Source organism: Pectinophora gossypiella, chromosome 10, assembly GCF_024362695.1.
Source record: "Pectinophora gossypiella chromosome 10, ilPecGoss1.1, whole genome shotgun sequence".
NCBI classification, from domain to species: Eukaryota; Metazoa; Arthropoda; class Insecta; order Lepidoptera; family Gelechiidae; genus Pectinophora; species Pectinophora gossypiella.
The window spans coordinates 13,762,458-13,785,459 of NC_065413.1; the positions used below are offsets into that span (position 1 = coordinate 13,762,458).

The 23,002-nt window shown below is 38.3% G+C and overlaps 1 protein-coding gene across 3 annotated transcripts in view; it reads left to right on the forward strand.

Annotated features, from left to right (window-relative positions):
* LOC126370144 (neuropeptide CCHamide-1) overlaps positions 1-23,002 on the forward strand; it is a 195,777-nt gene that overhangs the window by 151,127 nt on the left and 21,648 nt on the right. For 2 of the 3 annotated variants that reach the window (XM_050014898.1, XM_050014897.1), the window contains exons 3-4: positions 5,299-5,417; positions 17,673-17,750. In XM_050014898.1, the coding sequence (XP_049870855.1) occupies positions 5,315-5,417; positions 17,673-17,750 (181 nt within the window). In that variant the 5' untranslated portion in view covers positions 5,299-5,314. The remainder of the gene's footprint in view (positions 1-5,298; positions 5,418-17,672; positions 17,751-23,002) is intronic. The other variant, XM_050014899.1, reaches the window with a different exon arrangement.

Consider the following 23,002-nt stretch of genomic DNA (forward strand, 5'->3'; position numbering starts at 1 on the left):
TTGTTTTTTTTTCTTATAATCATGTTAGTACGTACTTGATATTTTGGTAACATATCAAAATATTTTACTTACGTATTTTACCTAAAGACACACATAAACTCCAATCCTTGCTTCCGGCCAATACTTACTCAGTACAAATTACTTCTCCAGTGGACTCCAACCTGCATTCATCATCATCAGCCCATTAACGTCCCCACTGCTGGGGCACGGGCCTTCCCTATGGATGGATAGGGAGATCGGGCCTTAAACCATCACGCGGACCCAGTGCGGATTGATGGTTATTACCGACTGCTAATGCAGTCGGGACCAACGGCTTAACGTGCCTTCCGAAGCACGGAGGAGCTCGAGATGAAAACTTTTTTTTGTGGTCACCCGTCCTATGACCGGCCTTTGCGAAAGTTGCTTTACTTCAACAATCGCAGATCGAGCGCGTTTACCGCTGCGCCACCGAGCTCCTCACCTGCATTATCTTTAGTTTATTTTTAATAGAATAAACTATAATCACACCCCGTTTTACACAGATACTACACATTGACGTTATCGTACACGCGCATCTGTATGTGTGTGTGACATCTGACGCCAAACCATTAAAGACTAAACTATGTTCGAGAGGGGGTGACGTAAACCTAGCTCAACCGCTGGTGGGGAGCAGAGAGTTGCCGTTCTATAGGGCTGTGCTTTTATAGCCCACTCATTTAACGATGTACTTATTATGTAGCAAGAATAATCTTCGCGAAAATTTGAATTTTAAACCAGGCACTTGCCTAATTAATATTTTTTACGTAAAATTAATTATTCGTTACGATATCACTTACACAGACTTACACCCCGTACAAGAACTTACAGGTAGCCATACAAGTACATCATATATGGGTGTCAGTGACATCGTAACGAATACTAAGGAGGATGATTCGGACCATGATTCTGAGTTGATAACAAGTGGAATCTCTCGAAAAAGTCAAGGTTTTTTTTTAGTTTTTTTTAAATTATTTTCAGTTTCACTTTTGACGACGGAAAATTCCGCTTGATATCAACTCAGAATCATGGCCTGAATCACCCATCAATGTCACTAACACCCTGTATCTGAGCTTCCGTGGTTTTCCGCACGAAACGATTTCATATCTATCGCCTGTAGGGATGCAGCTCAATCTATTCTTATCTTATTATTCTTAAACTACATACAACTTAAATTCCACTGAGAAATTAGCCGGACCACAACGTGCAAAAGTTCATCCAAGTTTCATTGAAACTGCCACAGAAGAGTTGGACATAGATAGCAATGTATGTAAATGCCTAAGGAATTAAGTTCTCGAGCTATCTAAATGCTAGTTACGCGTGTCAAGTATGTCTAGTTATCGCATTGGACTGAATTTATTTCGACAAGATAATAGCATAATGTTGCTGATTCCAGTACTTACACATCACCTAAATTTATTTTAAGTTATACTTGTCGTTTTCTTATCCGCCAAAATTGAAAAGAAACGGGTAATCGACAGGCATAAAGTTTATGGAACACACAATTTTAAGCAGAAACTTAAACAACTTTCTCAGAAATTTTCATCGGCCAATAACCCGACAGAATTAATTTGACAGCACATGTCAATCGGGTTGCATATCAGCGAGACGTCTGTTTAATTCGCTCTGATTTTAAAATGTTAAAATTAGTAGTTGTCAATCATCCGTACCTTTCGTTTTCGGCGGATAAGAAAATGACGGTTAGATTCGAATCAGGACCACATGCCTAAATCAAAATGTTAATCACGAAATTATACAAATGGAACTCTTATTCATTTTAAACCTACAATTAAAAAGAAATTTAATGTTTTACCGCGTCTTTACGTCACATACTCATTTTAGCACAACTTCCATAAGTTTACTTAGTTTGACGTTTCCAAAAAAGTGTCTTATTTGATTAGTTTTTGATCTACCCTACTTAAAATACCATTATTAATATAATACTTGTAGCGATTTTTAAAATCATGCGCAGTCGTCACGAGCAATTTAAAACGGACAAGCCTTTAACAGAATACTTTACATTATTCATAACCGGCGAATAATTTGAGAAGGTGCTTTTCTAAATAATTTGAATACCATTTCCATCTTGGTAAGTTTACTTTATAAGTAACAACAAATTGAGGTGTTCATCTAGTATAACGTTGCTTGAAATAAATGATGCAATACTATCTGCCCACTCGTATAAATAAATGCTAAGTTAGTTTATGCCATGTGCGGGAAATCTGTAATAAGTCACCTAAAAAAAGGTAAGATAAAAAAAAGTTTCTATGCTTTTCAGGAAGCAAATAAAATACATAGAAGTGTAGTGAAGTGATGGAAGGTTCATCATATCCATCTTACAGTAGATGCAATGTCTTTGATTGCTTATGGCTCCGCGCATCCCATTAGGGAGCTGCAGTAGTGTTAGACGGATGAGACGTTCGTTATTTAAAAAAATATGATTCAAAAATGGAATAAAGATATTTTTGAATTTGAATTTGGGTTACGGGTGTGTGTACGGGAATTTTGCATCCTTTAGGGCCCTATCTTACTAGGACTCCATGGTAGCGAAACCACTGTCGCACCACCAACAAATATTTTCTTTTTGCGCAACCAACAGACACCAAGGGATACTCCCATAAAAGCTATATTCAAGCGATTCATCTAAGAAAGCAATATTGCTAAGTATTTCACATTGGAGTAGCGTGGTGGAGTATGCTCCATACCCCCTCCGGTTGATTGAGGGGAGGCCTGTGCCCAGCTGTGGGACGTATATAGGCTATTTTTGTATGTTATTTCACATTTGTTGATTTTGCGCACTTAGTTTTATATACACAAATGTCAAATTGCAATATTGTTTTATAGATAAAATGTTTTAATGTAGCTTACAGTATTTTTGGGGACCCGTGGTAGCCTAGTTGGTAGAACACTTGCCTCTCACTTTAAGGTCGCAGGTTCGAATCCAGCACAGGCCTAAACCAATGACTGTCGAATTTGTTCTGCAATTCATGTTTGAATCATAAATGATTATGACGTGCTCAGCGGTGAAAGAAAACATCGTGAGGAAACCCACATTCCCGAGAAATGCATTTTCGGAGGTAAGCTAACCTGTATTGGGCTAGTTTTCCCTTCGCGGGTTGGAAGGTCAGCTAAACGCGTGTGTAAAAAACCGGACCTGTCAATTCTTCAGGTTAGGTAACCGCACCCTGTGAAAAACGGGATAATGCCAGGGGGATGATGTTTCATAGTGGCTATTTTAACCACTCAGGTGCCAACTGTATACATATTGTTATTGGCGTGAATGTGGTGACCCTGATTGCACCACTTCATCCTTCTCTTTAGCCTCATTAGAGCAAGAGTAAACTTCTCTTCAACAAACTTTGATGTTATTCAGTATTGGCAATTCACTCATAGGTAATCTTGATTTCTATTAAAACTATCAGAAGTAACAAACGACCGTGCCAAAAGTAGTTTTGCAAGTAATGCTCTTATAATTACGAAGAAAATAAACAAAAATAATAAGGTAAGAAACAAAGCGTGATCATCGTTCATTAATTTAAGAGCCATGCTCTTGTCGGTGCAGCATTCTCCATTCTTGTAGAATACGGTGTGTTTCCTTATAAGACACGACGTTCACCTTCTCTTTAATCAGTTCCGTATAAGCTCTTCTTGGTCTTTCCCTTCCTCTCTTTCCTTGTAGCTTCCCTTCTATGATGTTTTTAGTAAATTCGTCTTGTCTTATTAAGTGTCCAATCATCTTGTTTCTTCTGTCCTCAATTACTCTCAAAGACAAACAAAGAGGGTTAGGTCACTTATTAATACCGACTATACAAGTTGAGAGAAGCTGCAGTAGTTTTAGCCGGATGAGACGTTCGTTATGTAAAAATTGACGATTCTAAGTGTAACTATGTTACCTACTGAATAAAGATATTTTTGAATTAGAATTTGAATAATACAAGCGTCTCTCAAGCGTCTAACTTAAGCGGTTTAGATTTTTATACAAAAGGATTTTTCCGCTAATTCCCGTTCCCGTGGGAATTCCGGGAATTCCTTTCTTAGTGCACCTCTACGGTACCTAAGCTACGTCCCTTCCGAATTTCAAGTGCCTATGTTTAGCCGTTTAGGCTGTGCGTTGATATGTCAGTCAGTCAGTTTCTCCTTTTATATATTTAGATGAGGTAAACCTAGGTCAGCCGGTTGTCGGGAGCGGAGAGTTGCCGTTCTGTACGTAGTATTATTCCTTATTCTATGACATTAGTCAACAGAAGATAGCCTGCCAAGCCAAAGCTGCTTGGCCAAGTTCTGACGATTATCATGGTTATTGTAATGCCTCAATATCATTCTGAACCAATAAATAGAAAATAAGTTTTCAGTATCATGGGTAAGTATTATGTGTTTGCGTTTCGGAGGTTTGTGATATAACCTGTATTGTGCTGGTTTTCGGGTTAGATGACCAGACAGGCAGTTGTGTTTGTAAAAACCGCAGATTAGGTAGGCGGACCCGTGAAAACCAGATAACGCCAGGGAGATGGTGATAATGGTGTATATTTGATTTGATTTGTTGAAATATACTTTGACGAGAATATTGTACGTTACCGGCGATCGCCAACCAATTCATATTGAAATACATGGTACGTAATTCATCGGTGACGTTTTAGCGACGAAACCATTTTTGTATAAATTGCATGGCGACGTTGTCGGCGACGTGGTCTGGGATTCTCGGTTAGTTATGACCCTAATAATCATCTATTGCATCACGGGTTTACATAGAAATTTCAGCCGATATACGGTGTGTTTTCATAGAAACTCTAGGTCCCCGGCCCGCAACGCTCACGAATCCGATCTATGTATAAAGCTTTACCTACAGTGCTTCTATTGTCTTAATATCTCTCGGTAATCGTCGCATTTCCGAATACAAACAAGTGCTAATTTCCATGTACATCAAACATTAGATTTAACGTCTATCATAATTTGAATTTAGAACGAATTACTTCATTGGTGTTTCAATCGCGCGGGAATCCAAATAAAACAACAATAAAGACTTACTTCTCAATTCAAATTTTGACTCACGAAAAAGAAATAATATTCCTTTTTGATTCGCCGCAGCCAGGTAAATATAATTTCAAAATTTGAATTTAGAACAAAGTACTTTTTACAGTTGTTTAGTTCACGCGGGAATCAACCGAACAGCAATCTAAACTTGTTCTAAATTCAAATTCTGATATACGATTAAGAAAATAGAAGCACTGCACAGGTTATAAATAGTCGACGATTTGTCATAAAACAAAATGCGTTTCGTTGCAGAGAACCGTCGAGAATAATGGACAAGGATAAGAGCAGACGGCGTATGGGGCCTCCCGGGGCGAAGGTGACGGGAGCCCTGGCGCTTCTGCTGGTCGTATGCCTCGCTGAATGTGCCACAGGTGGGTGTATGCTACGAGTATGTTTTGGTTGTTTTATTTGCAGAGCTTTGTATGCTCGAGAATGAATGGGATTAGATATGCTAGGCAAAAGTTTCCTCTACTTATTTGAGATGTGTTTAGTTTTAGTTCTTTTTTGTTTCTGCAGGCTGCCTTAAAGTTCTGTGATTAATGTAACATATAAATTACATGTGAGGTTACCAGCCCATCGCTCATACCTAGAGATTGCAATCCCAACTCGAGATCGCAAGTTCGAGATCAACAAATAATACAGTACGGAATATTTTGACATAACAAATACATGCAAATTGGTTAGAGTATTAACAAGTTAAAAGAAGAAAATAAATTTTAAATAAAAAATACTTAAATAGGTTATGGTTATCTTATAAAGTTATCAAAAATTAATAAAATAATTAATTTTGTAATAATTTTTAGCCAAAATCCATATCCATTTTTACAATTCTTTCTGTAATTCAATTCGTCGACTGTTTTTGAATGTCAAAAGGTAATTTGTTGAATAATCGCACGCACATATACATACAACCAAGATTATATTTTTTTTTACGCAGAGGCCCCTTCAGACAGCATAATCTATGGTGCGACACCAACTGGCGACCATCCCTGTGTGTACAGTCATGAGCAATATAATGTACCCACTTTAGGACTCTGTCGCACTAACATATTTGACATTTAGTGAGACTTACAGTTCAATTTGTCAAAAAAGTTAATGTGACATGGTTTCAAAGTGTAAGTGTATACATATTAATGCTCGGGACCGTACAATGTACCTTCATTGTTACACTAGTATTGTTAATCCCTTGGTCGTATTTTTGTTATTTCAATTATTCCGTTGATGATAAACATATGTACGCGTTCTGAGTCCTATACTTACTGTACCTACTCCAAATGACAAAATCTAAAAACAAAACCAAGTAACTGTATCAAATAAAATGCATTAAGCTCATGCGTGAAACGTTCAGAAATCCTATTCTGTTACTTACTTTACTTGTCATATTTGCGAACGAAAACAAATGGCTTACCTCGCAAAATGGGATAGACTAGCATAAAATCTTCTATATACAATGTAAAAGCGAAATAGCACTCACTAATTAATCACGAAATATCTGAAAAAGACGGGTTATGAGCTGGAATACCAACCTCATCAACTCTGGGGTCCGGGTTATGATTGAGCCGTCAGAGGCCCCTGTCATGGCTCATGTAACGATTACTAACTTACATCAGTAAATAATAACCGGGACAAATGGCTTAACGTGCCTTCCGGAGCACGGATCATCTTACTTTCGGACAATCAGGTGATCACTGATCAGCCTGTAATGTCCTAACCAAACTAGGGATCACAAAGTGATTTCTGTGATATGTCCCCACCGGGATTCGACCGAGGAGCGTCCCGGGGTCATCTCAGTATTCACGCCTTTTACACACATATCTTTCTTTACACAATCCATTCAAATTCATATTCATAACTTTGCTCGTTATTTGCCTTTATCTCTCCTTATTACATGTCCATAACATTCTAACCGCTAACAGCTATTAACTATGTAATAGTAGGTAGGTACTTAGATAGAAATGTCACAGAAAATGTTATCAAATGATGGAAATGTAGCCACATTTTTCATAATTCTACGCGGAAAATTGTGTGAGCCATTTGTAAGAACAATATTAAAATTACCCAACGTAAGTCTTCCTCCTTATTGCTATGCTCAAATCTCTTCCCATAACACATAATATACATAACATAACCAGCCTATATACGTCCCAATGCTGGGCACAGGCCTCCCCTCATTCAACCGGAGGGGGTATGGAGCATACTCCACCATGCTGCCCCAATGCGGGTCTTCCCGGAAATTAAGGCGAAAGTCCGTGGCCATAGAACAGAAAATTACGTAAACACTTATTTTTAAAATATTTTTACATTTCCTAATTTAATTTTAAGTTATACGTCATTTTCTGATACCCAGCAAAGAGTTTTTATCCCGAAAACCAGCCATTAAGGAGCATAGAAAAGAGGCACCGCGTATGATAATCGAAGTGCCCGCGAAAGGGGTAATATCCACAAAAAACAGTGATCCTTAATTTTATTGGCGAATTCTAACCCCCTTTCTAACCCCATTGTAAAAATCTTAACTTACGGTTAATTACTTCACTACAAGAATTTTAAAACGTTCCAATTTCCTTTGAGCTTAAACGACGAGTACTCCCTTTGTAAAGTAGAAGTTGTTTTAAGAATTTAAATAGCCAATTTAATCAGCGCATACATCTTAAACCAACTAAATAGCAAAGATCTCTATGCAATAGCTCTATTTACTTTAGGAAGTAAATTCTTTACAAGAATTCTGACTCGGACATGATTTGAACCCACAGCTTTTGCTAAACCGGGACGAGCATGTTAACTTTCTTTTTATTAAAATATTTGAGTTCATTTGACCACAATGCAGCCTGGTCTTAAGCAGCGATGTGGTCTAAGTTGGAGCATGCAAACTCAAATAGTGCCTATTCGCTCTTGCCTTCAAAAACCCTAAATTATATTCATCAGGAAACAATGACACAGGAAGAGAATGCCGTTCTTTAGCAGTTCGCTTGATGAAGGAAGTGAATCTGGCGGTTCGGAGACGAGGGATGATGTGGTCATCATCAAGAGGGATTCCTACCATATGTGGTCATATGGTAGGAATCCCTCCCCGCGTATTGTTCGTCCTATGGTGGTACTGTCCATGCGAATTACTATAAATCAAAATACTATAAGAAGGAGGGTAGTGGAACGACCTACGTGATCCTTAGGTCCCGGGTTCAAATCCCGGTAGGGACACATCACGAAAATCACTTTGTGATCCCTAGTTTGGTCAGGACATTACAGGCTGATCACTTGATTGTCCGAAAGTAAGATGATCCGTGCTTCGGAAGGCGGTTACTACTTACTGATGTAAGTAAGTAATCGTTACATGAGTCATGTCAGGGGCCTTTGGCAGCTCAATAGTAACCCTGACAACAGGGTTGATGAGGTTGGTAATCCACCTATCAACCGACATGAGAGAAGAATAACAATATTTTTTTAAATTCCATTCCAGAAATAGAGCCGGTCTGTGGTTGTTAAATTAATTTTTTAATTTTGACTTATTTTTGAATTGTGAATACGAATGAAGTATCTGTGTCGATGGTTGACCTCTTTTCTTGATGACGTCATACGGACAATATTTGCATACATTCATAAATTCAATCATTTGCATAAATTCAAAAGAAAATTTTCGTTAAACACATCTATTTTGACTAAGTTACGAAGTACCACTCTAATAAAAAATAAACAAGAGTTATAAATGCTTGGAACTTAATTTTTGTTCATATTACAAGGAAGTCAAGGACACAATTTTATACAAATGTACTAACACAAATATTATCCTTGACAAAAATACCAGAACACGATATTTGTTGATATTTTTACATAAAATATATTTCGTCTATCGTGTGAGTAGTCAGGTGAATTACCAACCTCATCGACCCTGGTGTCAGGGTGATTATTGAGCTGCCAAAGGCCCCTGACATGACGCATGCAACGACTGCTTACTTACATAAAATATATATTGAAGGCAGTCCTAACTCATCGGGGTGAAATTTTCATAAAAGGCTCATGGATGTCGTACGGTAAATCTTAAATTATTATACCAAGCAATAAGCCACAGAGGGATTATATGCGCGCGTAAGATTATTATTAAATCACCTGGACTTTATAAATGATTTAATAAGTGTTTAATATTATACAAAGTGACGCATTTTGTTTCCGGGCTATATAATTTGTAGAAACAGCTAAAAATATGACTGTGGTGTCGATTCGGGCAAACACGAACTTACTTTGTACTAAATAATAACAACTTTATTGTACACTTTACAAGACATTTACAGGATAAACTTATTCTAAGGTGGGCAAAGGCGGGCTTACCGCTAAGAGCGATCTCTTCCAGACAACCTTCGGCGGAGGATATAGTACATTTATACGGCTGCAGGGTAGCGTGCAAAAAAGTAAAATAAAATCAAAAAGATTTTTAAAATAATAGACACATTTTACATACATATATATTATACTATACACATACTATAAATATATCCATACAATGATACATTATAAGATATATGTATATTATTTAATTTGACAGGACTAAAACTGTCACTGTCAAAACACTTTCTCTTTCTTGCACTTATTGTAGTTGTTACATAGGCCACGTCAGGGGCCTTTGGCGGTTCAATACCCTGACACCAGGGTTGATGGGTTTGGTAATCCACCTCACAACCCACACGATAGAAGAAAAGATTGTAAATGAAGAACGGTACTAATTTAAAAGCTGTCAAACAAAAATTAGGCTAAGTTTATAACCGTAATAAAACAACACATTATTAAAATTTTATATTGGCCAAAAACCCGACGGAATTAAGAGAGCACACGTCAAACGATTTGCATACCAGCGAGATACCGGTGTGATTCTTGCGGGTTATTCATTCAATCACTCATTCTTTTTAAAATAAACGGCTGTTTCACTGTCAATTATCCAACGGTTTTTTCTGCGAATAAGAAAATGACAGGTATACTTAACTTAAAATTAGATGATGTCTACAGGCATTAGCACCATTGCTATTTTTTATGAAATTAAAACATAAAATGATTCATCAATCTAGACATAACTATTATTCACAGTCTTATACTGTCTCCCAAGATAAATACATACATACATACATAAACTCACGCCTATTTCCCACCGGGGTAAGCAGAGACTATAGGATTCCATTTGCTTCGATCCTAGCACACTTCTCTTGCTTCCCAAGATAAATGGTAAATATTTATTTAAAGAAGCGCAGTAAAGACTCAAAATGTTAATAAAACATTTCCGACAAGAAACACCTTCCATCTTTTTGGTACAATCAAGTAGACGTTCTAAATTTTTTATGGTTACGGTTTCACTAACAGCCTGTTTCACTAATACCTATATCTCTCCGAGCTGTGAAAAAAAAAAAAACAATGAATATATGAATGACACCATACCCCCTCTGCCCAGCCCCCTGTGCCCAGCAGTGGGACGTATATAGGCTGTTTATGTATGTATGTATATGAATTAATGCTGTGTAAATGGAAAATTCCAATTGATATTAACTCAGAATCATGGTCTGAATCATCCCCCACAGTATTCGTTACGATGTCACTAGCACCATGTATAGTGTTTGTAAGAAAATACTGTGCTGGGCCCATAACCGACGGAATCTAAATATTACAGTTAATAACCAGATTTATTAGGAGAAAAACATTTTCGGTACAATACGAAGTATTGCCTCCTTGGGCCTTTGACCAGCAGTGGGATCTTGTAGGCTAGATTAGATTAGATTAGACGAAGTATTCGCGAGAACAAAGGCAAAAAAAACTCAGCTGACAGTGACGGATACATAGTAAAATTTTTAGTGACTAGGGGGACGCTGGTCACTAAAAATTGGAAACGCAGAAGCGCATTGATGCGTTTCAATATGCAGTGTTCATCTATCAGGTTTATGTTCATATTCCAATATTAAATACTTACCAAAATACCTGACTACAATTATTATTGTAACCAGTGAGAACCAGTTTTTTTTTTGACGTGACTTATTGTAGATTTGACGCAGATGGCACTAACTACTTGCCCGGATAAATGGGGAGCGCTAAGGGCTCTCACCCGTACAAAATTTAACAGGCCAGTTTGGCGCGAACTGCGGCTCAGAGCGTCGTCTGAGAGGAAGAATGTTTGAAAGAATTAATCGACCCTAGTGGGTTGATAGCGATAAGCGCTGAATGAGGGAAATCGTCGACCACGCCGGCCGGCGGGGTTGGTATCGGGGTTCTGAAGTGTTTGGTGTCGCGAGCTGATTGGCTACCTCTATGGCTAGAGTAATCGGGTCGTCGGGATCGTATATTACGTCCTTCAGACGCCGATACTTTTCAGTACCGTCCCTGAACTGAGAACCAGAAAATCAAGTAAAATATTGCATAAGTATACTCTTATATAAAGGCAATTTTGCTAAGCGACTACGTAGGTACAGGTACAATCTATTTCTGTAACTAGATTTTTATTACCCTTAAGGGACAAACAGCCTGATTTTATTGCAAAGGTAAACATCGGACGATCATCCCAGGGGTAACTAAAGTCCAAAATTCCTGGCGCCTCATCAAAATTACACGCACGCCCCTCGATTGTTATTGTATCAAAAAATCCGGTACCTATTTGATCTGCCCTGCCGAGGGCTTTCGACCACGCGAATGAATTGTAAATAGATAATTGTTATATTAGTTGGGTTTGGGTATGTATTATTTTTAAATGAAACGTTATGTTATTATAAAAAACTAATTTTAATATTTTAGTTTTTCATGCAGATTTGTTAAGTTTTTTAATTTAATAAAAAAAATATTCCCTACTGTAAACTGAATGATTTTTATACCTTCGCCTTTGCTCAGTTTGTATTAAAATTATAATATTGACATTTTGTTAGGGTAAAGCGCCCAAACTGTGGGCGGTCCCTAAGAGTACTCAGACCCAATAAGATAGATACAAATAGCATTTTGTTCGTTTTTGATTTCTTCAATTTTGTTTGTATAGTTTATGCTTCTAATAAACATGGTTGGGGTTAGTAATCCTTACCATTATACATATACCTATTAAATAAACAAATTATAGGATAGTACCTACACTGGCATGCACTACACGAGCACACTCCTCCTGTCTAGTGGCTTCAAAACCGACCCCAAGACTTTCGTCGTAGGGCTAGACAGGAGGAATCTACCCTTACACCCGAGCACGCCCACACTTACACACATGCACGCACGCACACACACACACACATACACACACACACATACACACAGACACATACACACACATACACATTACACAAACATTATTTAATTGTTTATTTGTAAAACGTAAAGGTAACAAAACTCTCTTACCTATTTACTACTGTTATAGAAGAGCGGGGTCTCCTGGTACAGGCATATTTTGCTTAAAAGGAAGCTCCAGTAACTACTCGTAGTTTAAGAAAAAACATGTAAGGAAAGAAAATAAATACTTTTGATTTTGATTTGATTTTTGAGTCCTCATTATTAATGAAGTAATGTCATTCATTTGTTAACCGCACACTCGTAGGACACCTTACTCTAGTGATGACCGATTTATTTATTATAAATGGAATTTGACAACGACAATTTGGGTAAACAAACTACATTTAGAGATCACATGAAGTTCAAATAAATACACAATTATTGCTAAAATAAACATCGTCCGGCTGATTTGTGAGCTAAAAATAGAAAAATAAAGCTAATTAAGATGAATTCTCGAAATACTTTTAGTATTAGCGTTACTTTTTTTTCCTTTACATACCGAATTAGGTCATTTGGTAGAATTGTTAGCTTCCATGCTGGAATTCCTACGTTACGTTAATGCCAAAACTGCTAAACCGATTTTGAAGACATTTAGTACAGAGATAGATTAGACCTTAGGAAAGAACAAAGACCGAAATCCACGCGGATTGAATCGTGGGCGGAAACCTAGTGGACATAAAAGAAAGCATTGAAAGCCTTCAGCTGCTACTGTTACCTCCCATACTAATTTATTTATTTATTTATTTATTTTCGGAAAACCAACAGCTACTTTAAACAATATACATATAAAAATACATACGATGCAGGGGAGCCAATTATAGGTTTCCACAAATAGACATAATAAAATAAAGGGTCCTAGTGACATCGTAACAAATACTGAGGGGGATGATTCAGACCATGATTCTAAGTTAATATCAATGATTCAGACCATTATTCTGCATCTGAATTTTCCGTCGCAAAAATCGTGTATTTTTTTGTGTTATTGTAAATTATTTTCAATTCTATACAAGTAGGTACGGGTGTTAGTGACATCGTAAGAAAAACTTTGGGCGATGATTCGGGCCATGATTCTGAGTTGATATCAAGTGGAATTTTCCGTCGCAAAAATTAATTTTATTTTTTTGTTTTATTGTAAATTATTTTCAATTCTATTCTTTTGCGACGGAAAATTTCACTTGGTATCAACTCATAATCATGGTTTGAATCATCCCTCAAAGTTTTCGTTACGATGTCACTAACAACCTGTATACAATACAAATACACTAACTCCTCGCCAGCTATGTAAGTAATAGGGGCCGAGCTTCTTGTCATTAATCGGGCACAAAAAGTTGGATGAATTTAACAGTCAGAAAGCATTCCGGGAACTAACAATTCAAATGATAACATTAACAGTAGGGGAAATGTACGTGACAACAATTTCGACAGTCAATTTGCAGCAGTACTGTCGATTACTGAAACTATTATTATTGTTTTGACAGTCCCGGACAAAAAGTTACTGCAAGTTACTTAATAATTCTTGCTTGGCACACGGAAGAACGAATAAATGACAAACGTTAACATCCAATTCGATAACTGGCTAAACTTTTGTAACTGGTTTAGTATATTATGGGTTTTCGGCTCTTTCGGATTTGGAAACAACTTTCAAATAAATCGTCACAGGTTACTAAACTATTTTTTTTGTCGATCGGAAATGCCTACCGCATACCGTCTCTCCGCGAATCAGCGAGAGGGTTATGTCGGGTTTGTACCGACTAAAACCCCCCGTGTCCGTGGGTCATTCTGCTTTTTTATCGACAGTAAAATGTCATTTTTTCGATTTGTCGGATTTAACATCTTTAAAATTATAACGGCAATAAATATTTGAAAACATCATATAAAGATGTGTCTGTAGATGACTATTTAGTGGTTCTCTTTATCTTGGTAACATACTTCGCAGGCGCATTCAAAAAAATATTGTGACGGAGTGGTCCTTTTCACCGGAGACAGCATTTCAATTTACCACTCCGTCACAGAAATTTGTAAAAACAATCAAGCTACGTTAATCACTAATTGAGGAACCGATTAGTATTTTGCTTGTATTTTGAGTAAACTATATTTTTGGACAATGGAAACATGAAATAAAAGACATTGTTTTAAGTTTACGCGGTTATTATCATAATTAAAGCACATAGTAACGGGTTCTTACCGAGTTTAAATGGAGATATGAGACTCCCGACAACCAATCAATCACTCAAATCTCATCAGCCATCCCGTGATCATGGCACTTGCAACAGTGTCGAAATATCGGGAGTCTCATATCTCCATTTAAACGCGGTAAGAACCCGTTGCTATGTGCTTTAATTATGAAATAAAATTCTAAAACATAACTTATCAGAAGCAGAACGAAGGAGATCATTGTCGATAAAAAAGAAGACCGACCTCCGTATCACCGCCGTTATGTCAAGCTGCGGCGACACTTTCGGGGGCTTGGCGACGATTGCCCATAGCACCATCCCGTGGTAGAGCACCATTTCGTGGAGCACAGGTTACTAACCTTTTTTTTTTGGTAACGAAGGGGAAATCCTCATGGATACCTCGCCACCCGGGGGAGCGACGAGCTTATGTCGGACTCCTACCGACTAAAACCCCTCCGATGGCCCTCTGCTGTGCATGTCGGGGAGCTCCGGGATCTCTGTCGAACGCACCGGTGCTCCCCTCGCACTTGCTTTCAATAAAGCGCGTCCCGGGGTAGATCCCCACCCCTACGCCATCCCAGTTTTACGGCGATGCGAGGCCATATCGCATTGCCGTCCATCCCGGAGATCGTGTGTTGAGTGGTTCGGGCCCCCGCCCTTATCACTCACGATCCTCAGTGTCCCCTTTCAGTCGCCTCTTACGACAGGCAGGGGGTACCGTAGCCCTATTCTTGCGCCCGGAACTACAGGGCGGACAGGTTACTAACCTAACCTAACGTTACCCCAACGCAGTCCTGTCTCCCATAATAAACTCAGAGATATTTACACAAGATATTAATACCCTACTTTAATGGTCAACATAAAATACGCCAAATACATAAATATTTGACGTGACCTCATGGGGTGAAGTACTTATTTGTTACAGTAATTGGTGAATAAAGTGCTCCGTTCCTGCGGGTGAGAGACGACAGCGCTCCCCATTTGCCCGGCCAAGTAGTGAATATAGATGAAAACTGAACAATAATGTTTTCTATATTGTTGTTGGAACCAGGATATAAAATGACAAAGTTTTTAAGCTTTATAAGACTTATACATTTTTTTAACTTTGATGGGTTTGCTCTTGGCCTCAGACTTGCCCTAATACTCGGGACCAACGGCTTAACGTGCCCTCTGAAGCACGGAATTATCTTACTTTTTCGGACAATTAGGTGAATCATACCAGAAAAGTCCTTACCAAACAAAGGACAGTCTCACAAAGTGATTTCGACACTGTCCCCATCGGGAATCGAATCCGGACCTCCAGTTCGTGAGCCTAACGCTCTAACCACTAGACCACGGAGGCTGTTAAGTACATAAAATCCTGCCACTTAATTCCAGCTAACCACTATGAAATGCACGATTCCATTTATTAACTTAGGTCGTGAACTTCGTTGTAAATAATTTTCCAGTGCTTAGTGACAAACTGTTTAGGTATAGAGTAATCATGCACACGTTTGTTAGGCTAGGTCGGGCAGGGCACGGCATCACAGAGTAATGATTTGATAAAATTGCATTTGGAAATTGGGTCGCGAAGAACGTAATATACGATCCCCACGACCTGATTATTCTAGCCATAGAGGCGGCCAATCAGCTCGCGACACCAAACACTTCAGAACCCCGATACCGAACCCGCCGGCGTGGTCGACGATTTCCCTCATTCAGCGGTTTTCGGTATCGACCCACTAGGGTCGATTAATTCTTTCAAATATTCTTTTTCAGACGACGCCCTGAGCCGAGATTCGCGCCCAACTGGGCACCCTTAGGCCTGTTGTCTTAAATTTTGTACCGGGTGAGAGCCCTCAGCGCTCCCCATTTGTCCGGCCAAGTAGTAGTTGGGGCCATATGCAAAAAAAAATCTAGGTTCAAGATAAATTATGAATTTCTCATTGCTAAATAAAGACAGATCTAAAAATATTTAACGAAAATCATTTTCTTTTTCTATTTAACTTATTTATTAATTTAAATCAAGAAAAACGTAACAATAAGCCCGACATTTTATCACATTTTTCTATGACGTCACAGTGTGCTTTTTCATACTTTCATAATACTATTGTGTTGACGTTTAGTAAAAAGTAACTGATTTGAGTAGTTGGAAACTAGCCTATTGCATACTGAATCTTCTTCTTCTATGGTAAGAATTGTGAGGTGAATTACCGATCTCATTAACCCTAGTGTCTTGTGTTATTATTGAGCTGCCAAAGTCCCCTGACATGGCTCATGTAACGACTACGTACTTAAATCAGTAAGTAGTAACCGGGACCAACGGTTTAACGTGCCTTCCGCAGCACGGATCGCCTTACTTTCGAATTACTGAATTATTCATTATTAGGCACGTTAAGGCGTTTTGGCGGCTCAATCGTAACCCTGACACCAGGATGATGAGGTTGGTATTCCACTGTGAGGTGGATGCAACAACCCACACGATAAGAAGAATACCAGGTAGCGTGTAAATACATAAAATATGCTGCAAAATCACAGACATAATTTATTCTATGCAATTTCAAACAAATCCACAGGAGCATAAAATTAGCTATATAAAAAAGAAGTAGCATAAAAACGCAGCGGAATTGAGAACTTCATTCTTTATTTAAAATACTAAAAATATACTTCCTGCTTTCAATATTTTATTCCATACATGATGAGGAAAGGAAGATACGGAAAAGTTATGAAAAGAGTAACTTATTTATTAATTAACAACGTCACTGCCGCTAATATCGAACGTAATAAGTAAAAAGTGCCTGCCTGATTTTGTAAATAAATTACCGCTTTAGCGTTGATATTTAAAATAAATAGGAAGCCTAATAGAACGTTCGATTACAGATATTTGAAAAAAGATTTTGTTTATAAAAAGAATAAAATTAACAGAAAACAAACGAATGTAGTGTAGCTCGACGACTGTAAAGCGATGTAATTCGACCGTTAATTTGATACTAAAAAAATATCGTAGACACTGAAAAAACATGACATAAAATGACATGAAAGCAATACAAAACACAATTTACAAGTCATTGCGTTCAATAAAACGTCGACTTTCAATTCCATCGGCCGTTTAGCTGCATGGGGCGACATTGCCTTCGATGAGAGAAAGTTTCCGGCCTGTCCCGCTGCACACAATACTAATAATAACGTCTATTTCATCCACAGAGCAGAGAATTAACAGTAGAGGCAGCAAGTCCTCTAACATTATAGAAAAGGTCAACGGATGGCGAAGTCAGCGCGGAGGTATGTCCGTTTGTTCGACAGCATGCGCTTTGGCTGTAAATAATGCAAATTACTATAATGTAGAACTAGATGTCGCTGTACGGAATTAGAACGCGCTATGAAAGTGTAGTAATCGGGCCTCGGGCGCTTATAATTGAGTGCCTCAAAATGGGTAAAGATGTCGTGGCAGAAGTTTGAAAATTTGATGCTTACTGAGTCGCGGCATATTATGTAGATATTAGATAATACATAGTATAATAAAATGTAAGTACCTAAAGGGGTAGCTAAGTCGATGCATGGAAGAAACGCCTCATGCACGTCATATAAAGATATGCTTAGATTTAATTATAGCCACTGTATCGCACATCAGCTAGCGAAAGATATTTATTTGCTAACTAAATTACCACAAAATTCCTTAAAAAAAGGATTATGACATCTTCACAGTCTGTGTTGACTCTGCCGTTTTACGTTTCACAAAACTTAAGCTCTGTGTATTTAGAGGTGGTGCCAGTTCCGGGGCGAGAAGCGTAACTGTGCATGAAACGCGCCCCAAAGTATGTGTGAACAAACTTAAACGTTAAAAACATGCAAAAAAATCCCGGTACCAGATACAATGGTCCCACAAAATATCCCTTAGTAGCGCGAAATTCCTTTCGCAAGAAAATATCTGTTCAAAAGTTCGAGTGCTAAATGGAATGCGCATTGGTCATTTTGCGAAAACACCAATTTGCGTAAGGGACGTTTTGCTACCAAAGGGTGAGCTTCAGGGCAAAACAAGTCAATACCATTAGTGTCATTGCAAAAATATCTTAGAATCGTTTGTCTTTTTGAAAATACCCAGTTGGTACAGAAGATCCTAGTGAATATTATTTTTGAAAAAGACAAAATATCCTAGGATATTTTTCCGGTGACACTAATGATATTGACGGTACTCTATAACTCACCCAGGACATTTTAAAAAACGAACATTATGCGACAAAGCCCCTGGTTGCCACCGGTATCGCCTCAATACATCGAGTTATAGCCACTCGCTGCCTCTGTTTATTCTCTACTCTGCACTTGTTTCTAAGAGCTAGTTGTCGGGGGGAAATTATCATTTTTGCGTGAAACATGCAATGCAGGCAACAACACATGTGTTTGCATACTGATTCTTTAATTTCACTTTACACTTCACGGAACACAACCTTCATTGAATGCGATTTCTCAGAATATTTATTAACATCACTGCTATTGCTGAAATTACTACTTGTAATTTAGAGTTACTTGTATTAGTACAAATATTTTCTCATTAACACAAAACGGCCTCCATGGTCCAGTGGTTCGAGCGTTGGGCTCACGATCCTTAGGTCCCGGGTTCAAATCCCGGTAGGGACAGATCACGAAAATCACTTTGTGATCCCTTAGTTTGCTTATAGGACATTACAAGCTGATTCTCTGATTGTCCTAAAGTAAGATGATCCGTGCTTCGGAAGGCACGTTAAACCGTTGGTCTCGGTTACTACTTACTGATGTATATAGTCGTTACATGAGCCATGTCAGGGGCTACTGACACACTTCTCTTGCTTCCTCCACATTCATCAATCGTTTCATACACGCACGTCGGTTCAGAGTAGGTTGTACTAAACCTTTCTCCATTTTAAAAGTATTAAACTGTATAGGAAAAAAACCGAAGAGCACCTAAATGGACACGCAAAACAAACATTAATAGTGTAACTTCACTCACTTTTAATCATAGGTAGGTAAGCAAACACTACGAGGTATGAATTTAATTGGAAAATATTGACTAACTCTAAATGCATGGTGCATTAAAAATAATTAAGTGTCACAAAATGTTTACCCACTCTATCTAGCAGTCATTGTCCTAAAATTTAGTTCTCTGCCAAGGTTTTTCTTGAAGCTTTTCCCCGGCTATACCTACTGGTTTTGAGAAGCTGTAGTAGTTTTACGCGGATGAGACGTTCCGAGGTGGATTACCAACCTCATCAACCCTGGTGTCAAGGTTACTATTGAGCCACCAAAGGCCCCTGACATGACTCGTGTAACGACTACTTACTTACATCAGTAAATAGTAACCGAGATTAACGGCTTAACGTGCCTTCCGAAGCACGGATCATCTTACTTTCGGACAAAAATGACGATTCAAAATGTTACTATTTGAATAATAATATATTGAATAAAGATAGTTTTGAATTTGAATTTATTTTTAATCAATGGGGTATTTGATTGGTTAGTCAACACTTTCAAGGACAGAACGTCTAATTACGTTCCGATCTCAAGGTGTCATTACCTATTATGAACCATCAATGACCCATGATCTCTGTCCATGAAAGGGTTAATGATAAAGTAAAATATTTTAGAGGTAAAATGGAAAAACAATAAAACACAATATATAACATAAACTCACGGCTATGTCCCAAACGGAGCAGACAGAGGTACAATCACCGCAAAATGAACTAAGTACCCACACCTTACCGAGCTTTTTGTTAGACCAACGCTGGCGGGCGATATCCCCGTTATTAAGGGCCAGCCAACTATGTTAGTTATAACTGCACTCAAGATAAATTAATAACTTATTGGTGAAAGTCCAATTGATGAAAAAAATACATAGGAACTTTATTAATTTGGTTTTTGTTGTTATAAAATCATCTCCCAGGCATAGAATATACAGGCTGTTAGTGACATCGTAACGAAAACTGTAGCAAAAGTAAGGGATTGAAAATAATTTAAAAAACACTTCATAAATGTTCCGACTGGAAATTCCACTTGATATCAACTCAGAATTGTGATCTGACTCACCCATCAAAGTTTTCGTTACGATGTCACTAACAACCTGTATAATCCTTATAGGGGTGCGCAGAGCCACAAATCGTTTATAAGACAAACCGCATCTAATTAAAACACATAATAACGGGTTCTTACCGTGTTTAAAATAGGGATATGAGACTCCCGATATTTCGACACTATTGCAAGTTCCATGATCACGGGATGACTACATCATCATCCCGTGATCATGGCACTTGTAACAGTGTCGAAATATCGAGAGTGTCATATCCCTATTTTAAACGCGGTAAGAACCCGTTACTATGTGTTTTAATTATGATAATAACCGCGTCAACTAGTTCATAGCTATCTGAGAACTGATATTAGGCAGCTAAACTACTCAATTGTATAATAAGATCTTATGTTTTTTTTAAAGAATGCTTAGGCCCTTTGCCGAGGTTTTTCTTGCAACTTCTTTTCCCCGGCTATACAGGTTTTGAGAAGCTGCAGTAGTTTTAGACGGATGAAACGTTCGTTACGTAAAAATTGACGATTCAAAGTGTAACTATGTTACCTACTGAATAAACATATTTTTGAATTTGAATTAAATAATTGTGATGTTGTGATTACAAAAACTCTTACCTATATTCGTTTATTCTCTCTCTCTATTTAAGAGCTGCGCTCTTGTCGGTTGAGTAACCGCCATTCCTCTCTTCTTCCCGCCAAAACCTTCACCTCCCGATACGACACGACCTGCATCTTCTCTTTTATTTGTTTCATAAATGTTATCCTAGGTCTACCCCTTCCTCTCTTCCCTTCAATTTTTCCTTCTATAATGTTTGTTATGTTTGTTGTTGTTATTCGTTTATTCATTCCAAGACAAAAAGTCAAAATATATATGTACCGACCGTACGTTGAACCACGTTCCCATATCCAGTCGTATTACATACGTCGTATTATGATACGTGGTATGCATTCGACAAAGGGATCATGTCAAGACTAGTTTGATAGATGGGTGCACAGTACGACGAGCTAATAATTCTCTTTAGTGTTGCCAAATAATCGATTATCGATTAATCGATTTTTACCCCTAAATAACCTAAATATCCATAATTATGTCTATCGATCTTCTCTTCTTCTATTGTGTGGTGTGTGATTATCAACCCCATCAACCCTGGTGTCAGGGTCTGGTGTCTATCGATAGTATCGATATTAGACATCTTACAATTATATCGATTTAAATCAATTAATCGATGCTATTGATTGTAAAATGCAATATTATCGATTAAATCGATTATTTCAATATAATCGATTGTTGCAACTTAATCGATTCTATCGATAGACATATCAATACTAAGATTATTTAGAGGCTTAGAAAATAATCGATTATTAGTCGATATACAGTCGATTATTGGACAACACTGATCCTCTTAGTATGAGTGGAGATGACCTAACAACATTTAACTCGTAGTGTATTTGACTCTGGTTTAGGTACTGCACTCTCTCTTGGAGGCTGTGATCTGCCGTGTGTTCCCGGCAGATCACATAATATCGGAGATCAGGATGGACTGCTCCTCCCATCCTGAACCCAGGGAGAGTCCGAATCGGACGGCGCCGACGGGTGCACGGAAGAGTGTGCCAACGTCCCCGGACACCCGCCAATCGGCGAACGGAGTGGAACACCGAGGAGTTTTAGTGAGTAGGAGTCTCACATAACCCAGTCGCTTTCCCCGGGCGGCTGGGTATCCATGACGGATTTCTCCTCGTAAAAAAAAAAAAAAAAAAAAAAAAGGTACTGCACTCTCGGTGTATGGGTTGTGAGTTTAATGACCAACCTCATCAACCCTGGTATCAGGATTACTATTGGGCCGCCAAAAGCCCCTGACATTGGTCATGTAATGACTACATAGTTAGTTTCGTAAATAGTAGCCGGTACAGACTGCTTAACGTGCTCTCCGAACCACGGATTATCATAATTTCGGACCATCGAGTGCTCAGCTAGTAATGTCCTGACCAAACCAGAGATCACAAAGTGTTTTTTTGTGATATATCCCGGGATTCAAACCTGGGACCTCTGGATTGTGAGCCAATCGCCCAACCCACCACGGAGGCAGTTACTACAGTGCTACAACTCACCAGCACCAGCTCACCTAAAGCTGGATACCTCCTGGTAATGGTGCTAATTCCTGTAAATACCATCTAATTTTATTTTAAGTTATATCTGTCATTTTCTTATCCGCCGAAAAGGAAAGGGACGGGTAATCGACAAGCATAAAATTTATGGAACACACGTCAATTTTAAGCACAAATCTAAACCAACCGTCTAAAAATTTTACATCCGTCAATAACCCGACACAGTTAAGTAGACAGCACATCAAACGGATTGCATACCAGCGACGGATCTTTTGATTCGCCCGGGTTATTCATTCATTTACTCATTCTTCCTAAAATTAAGATCTGTGAATCATCCGTCCCTTTCCTTTTCGACGGATATGAAAATGACGGATATAACT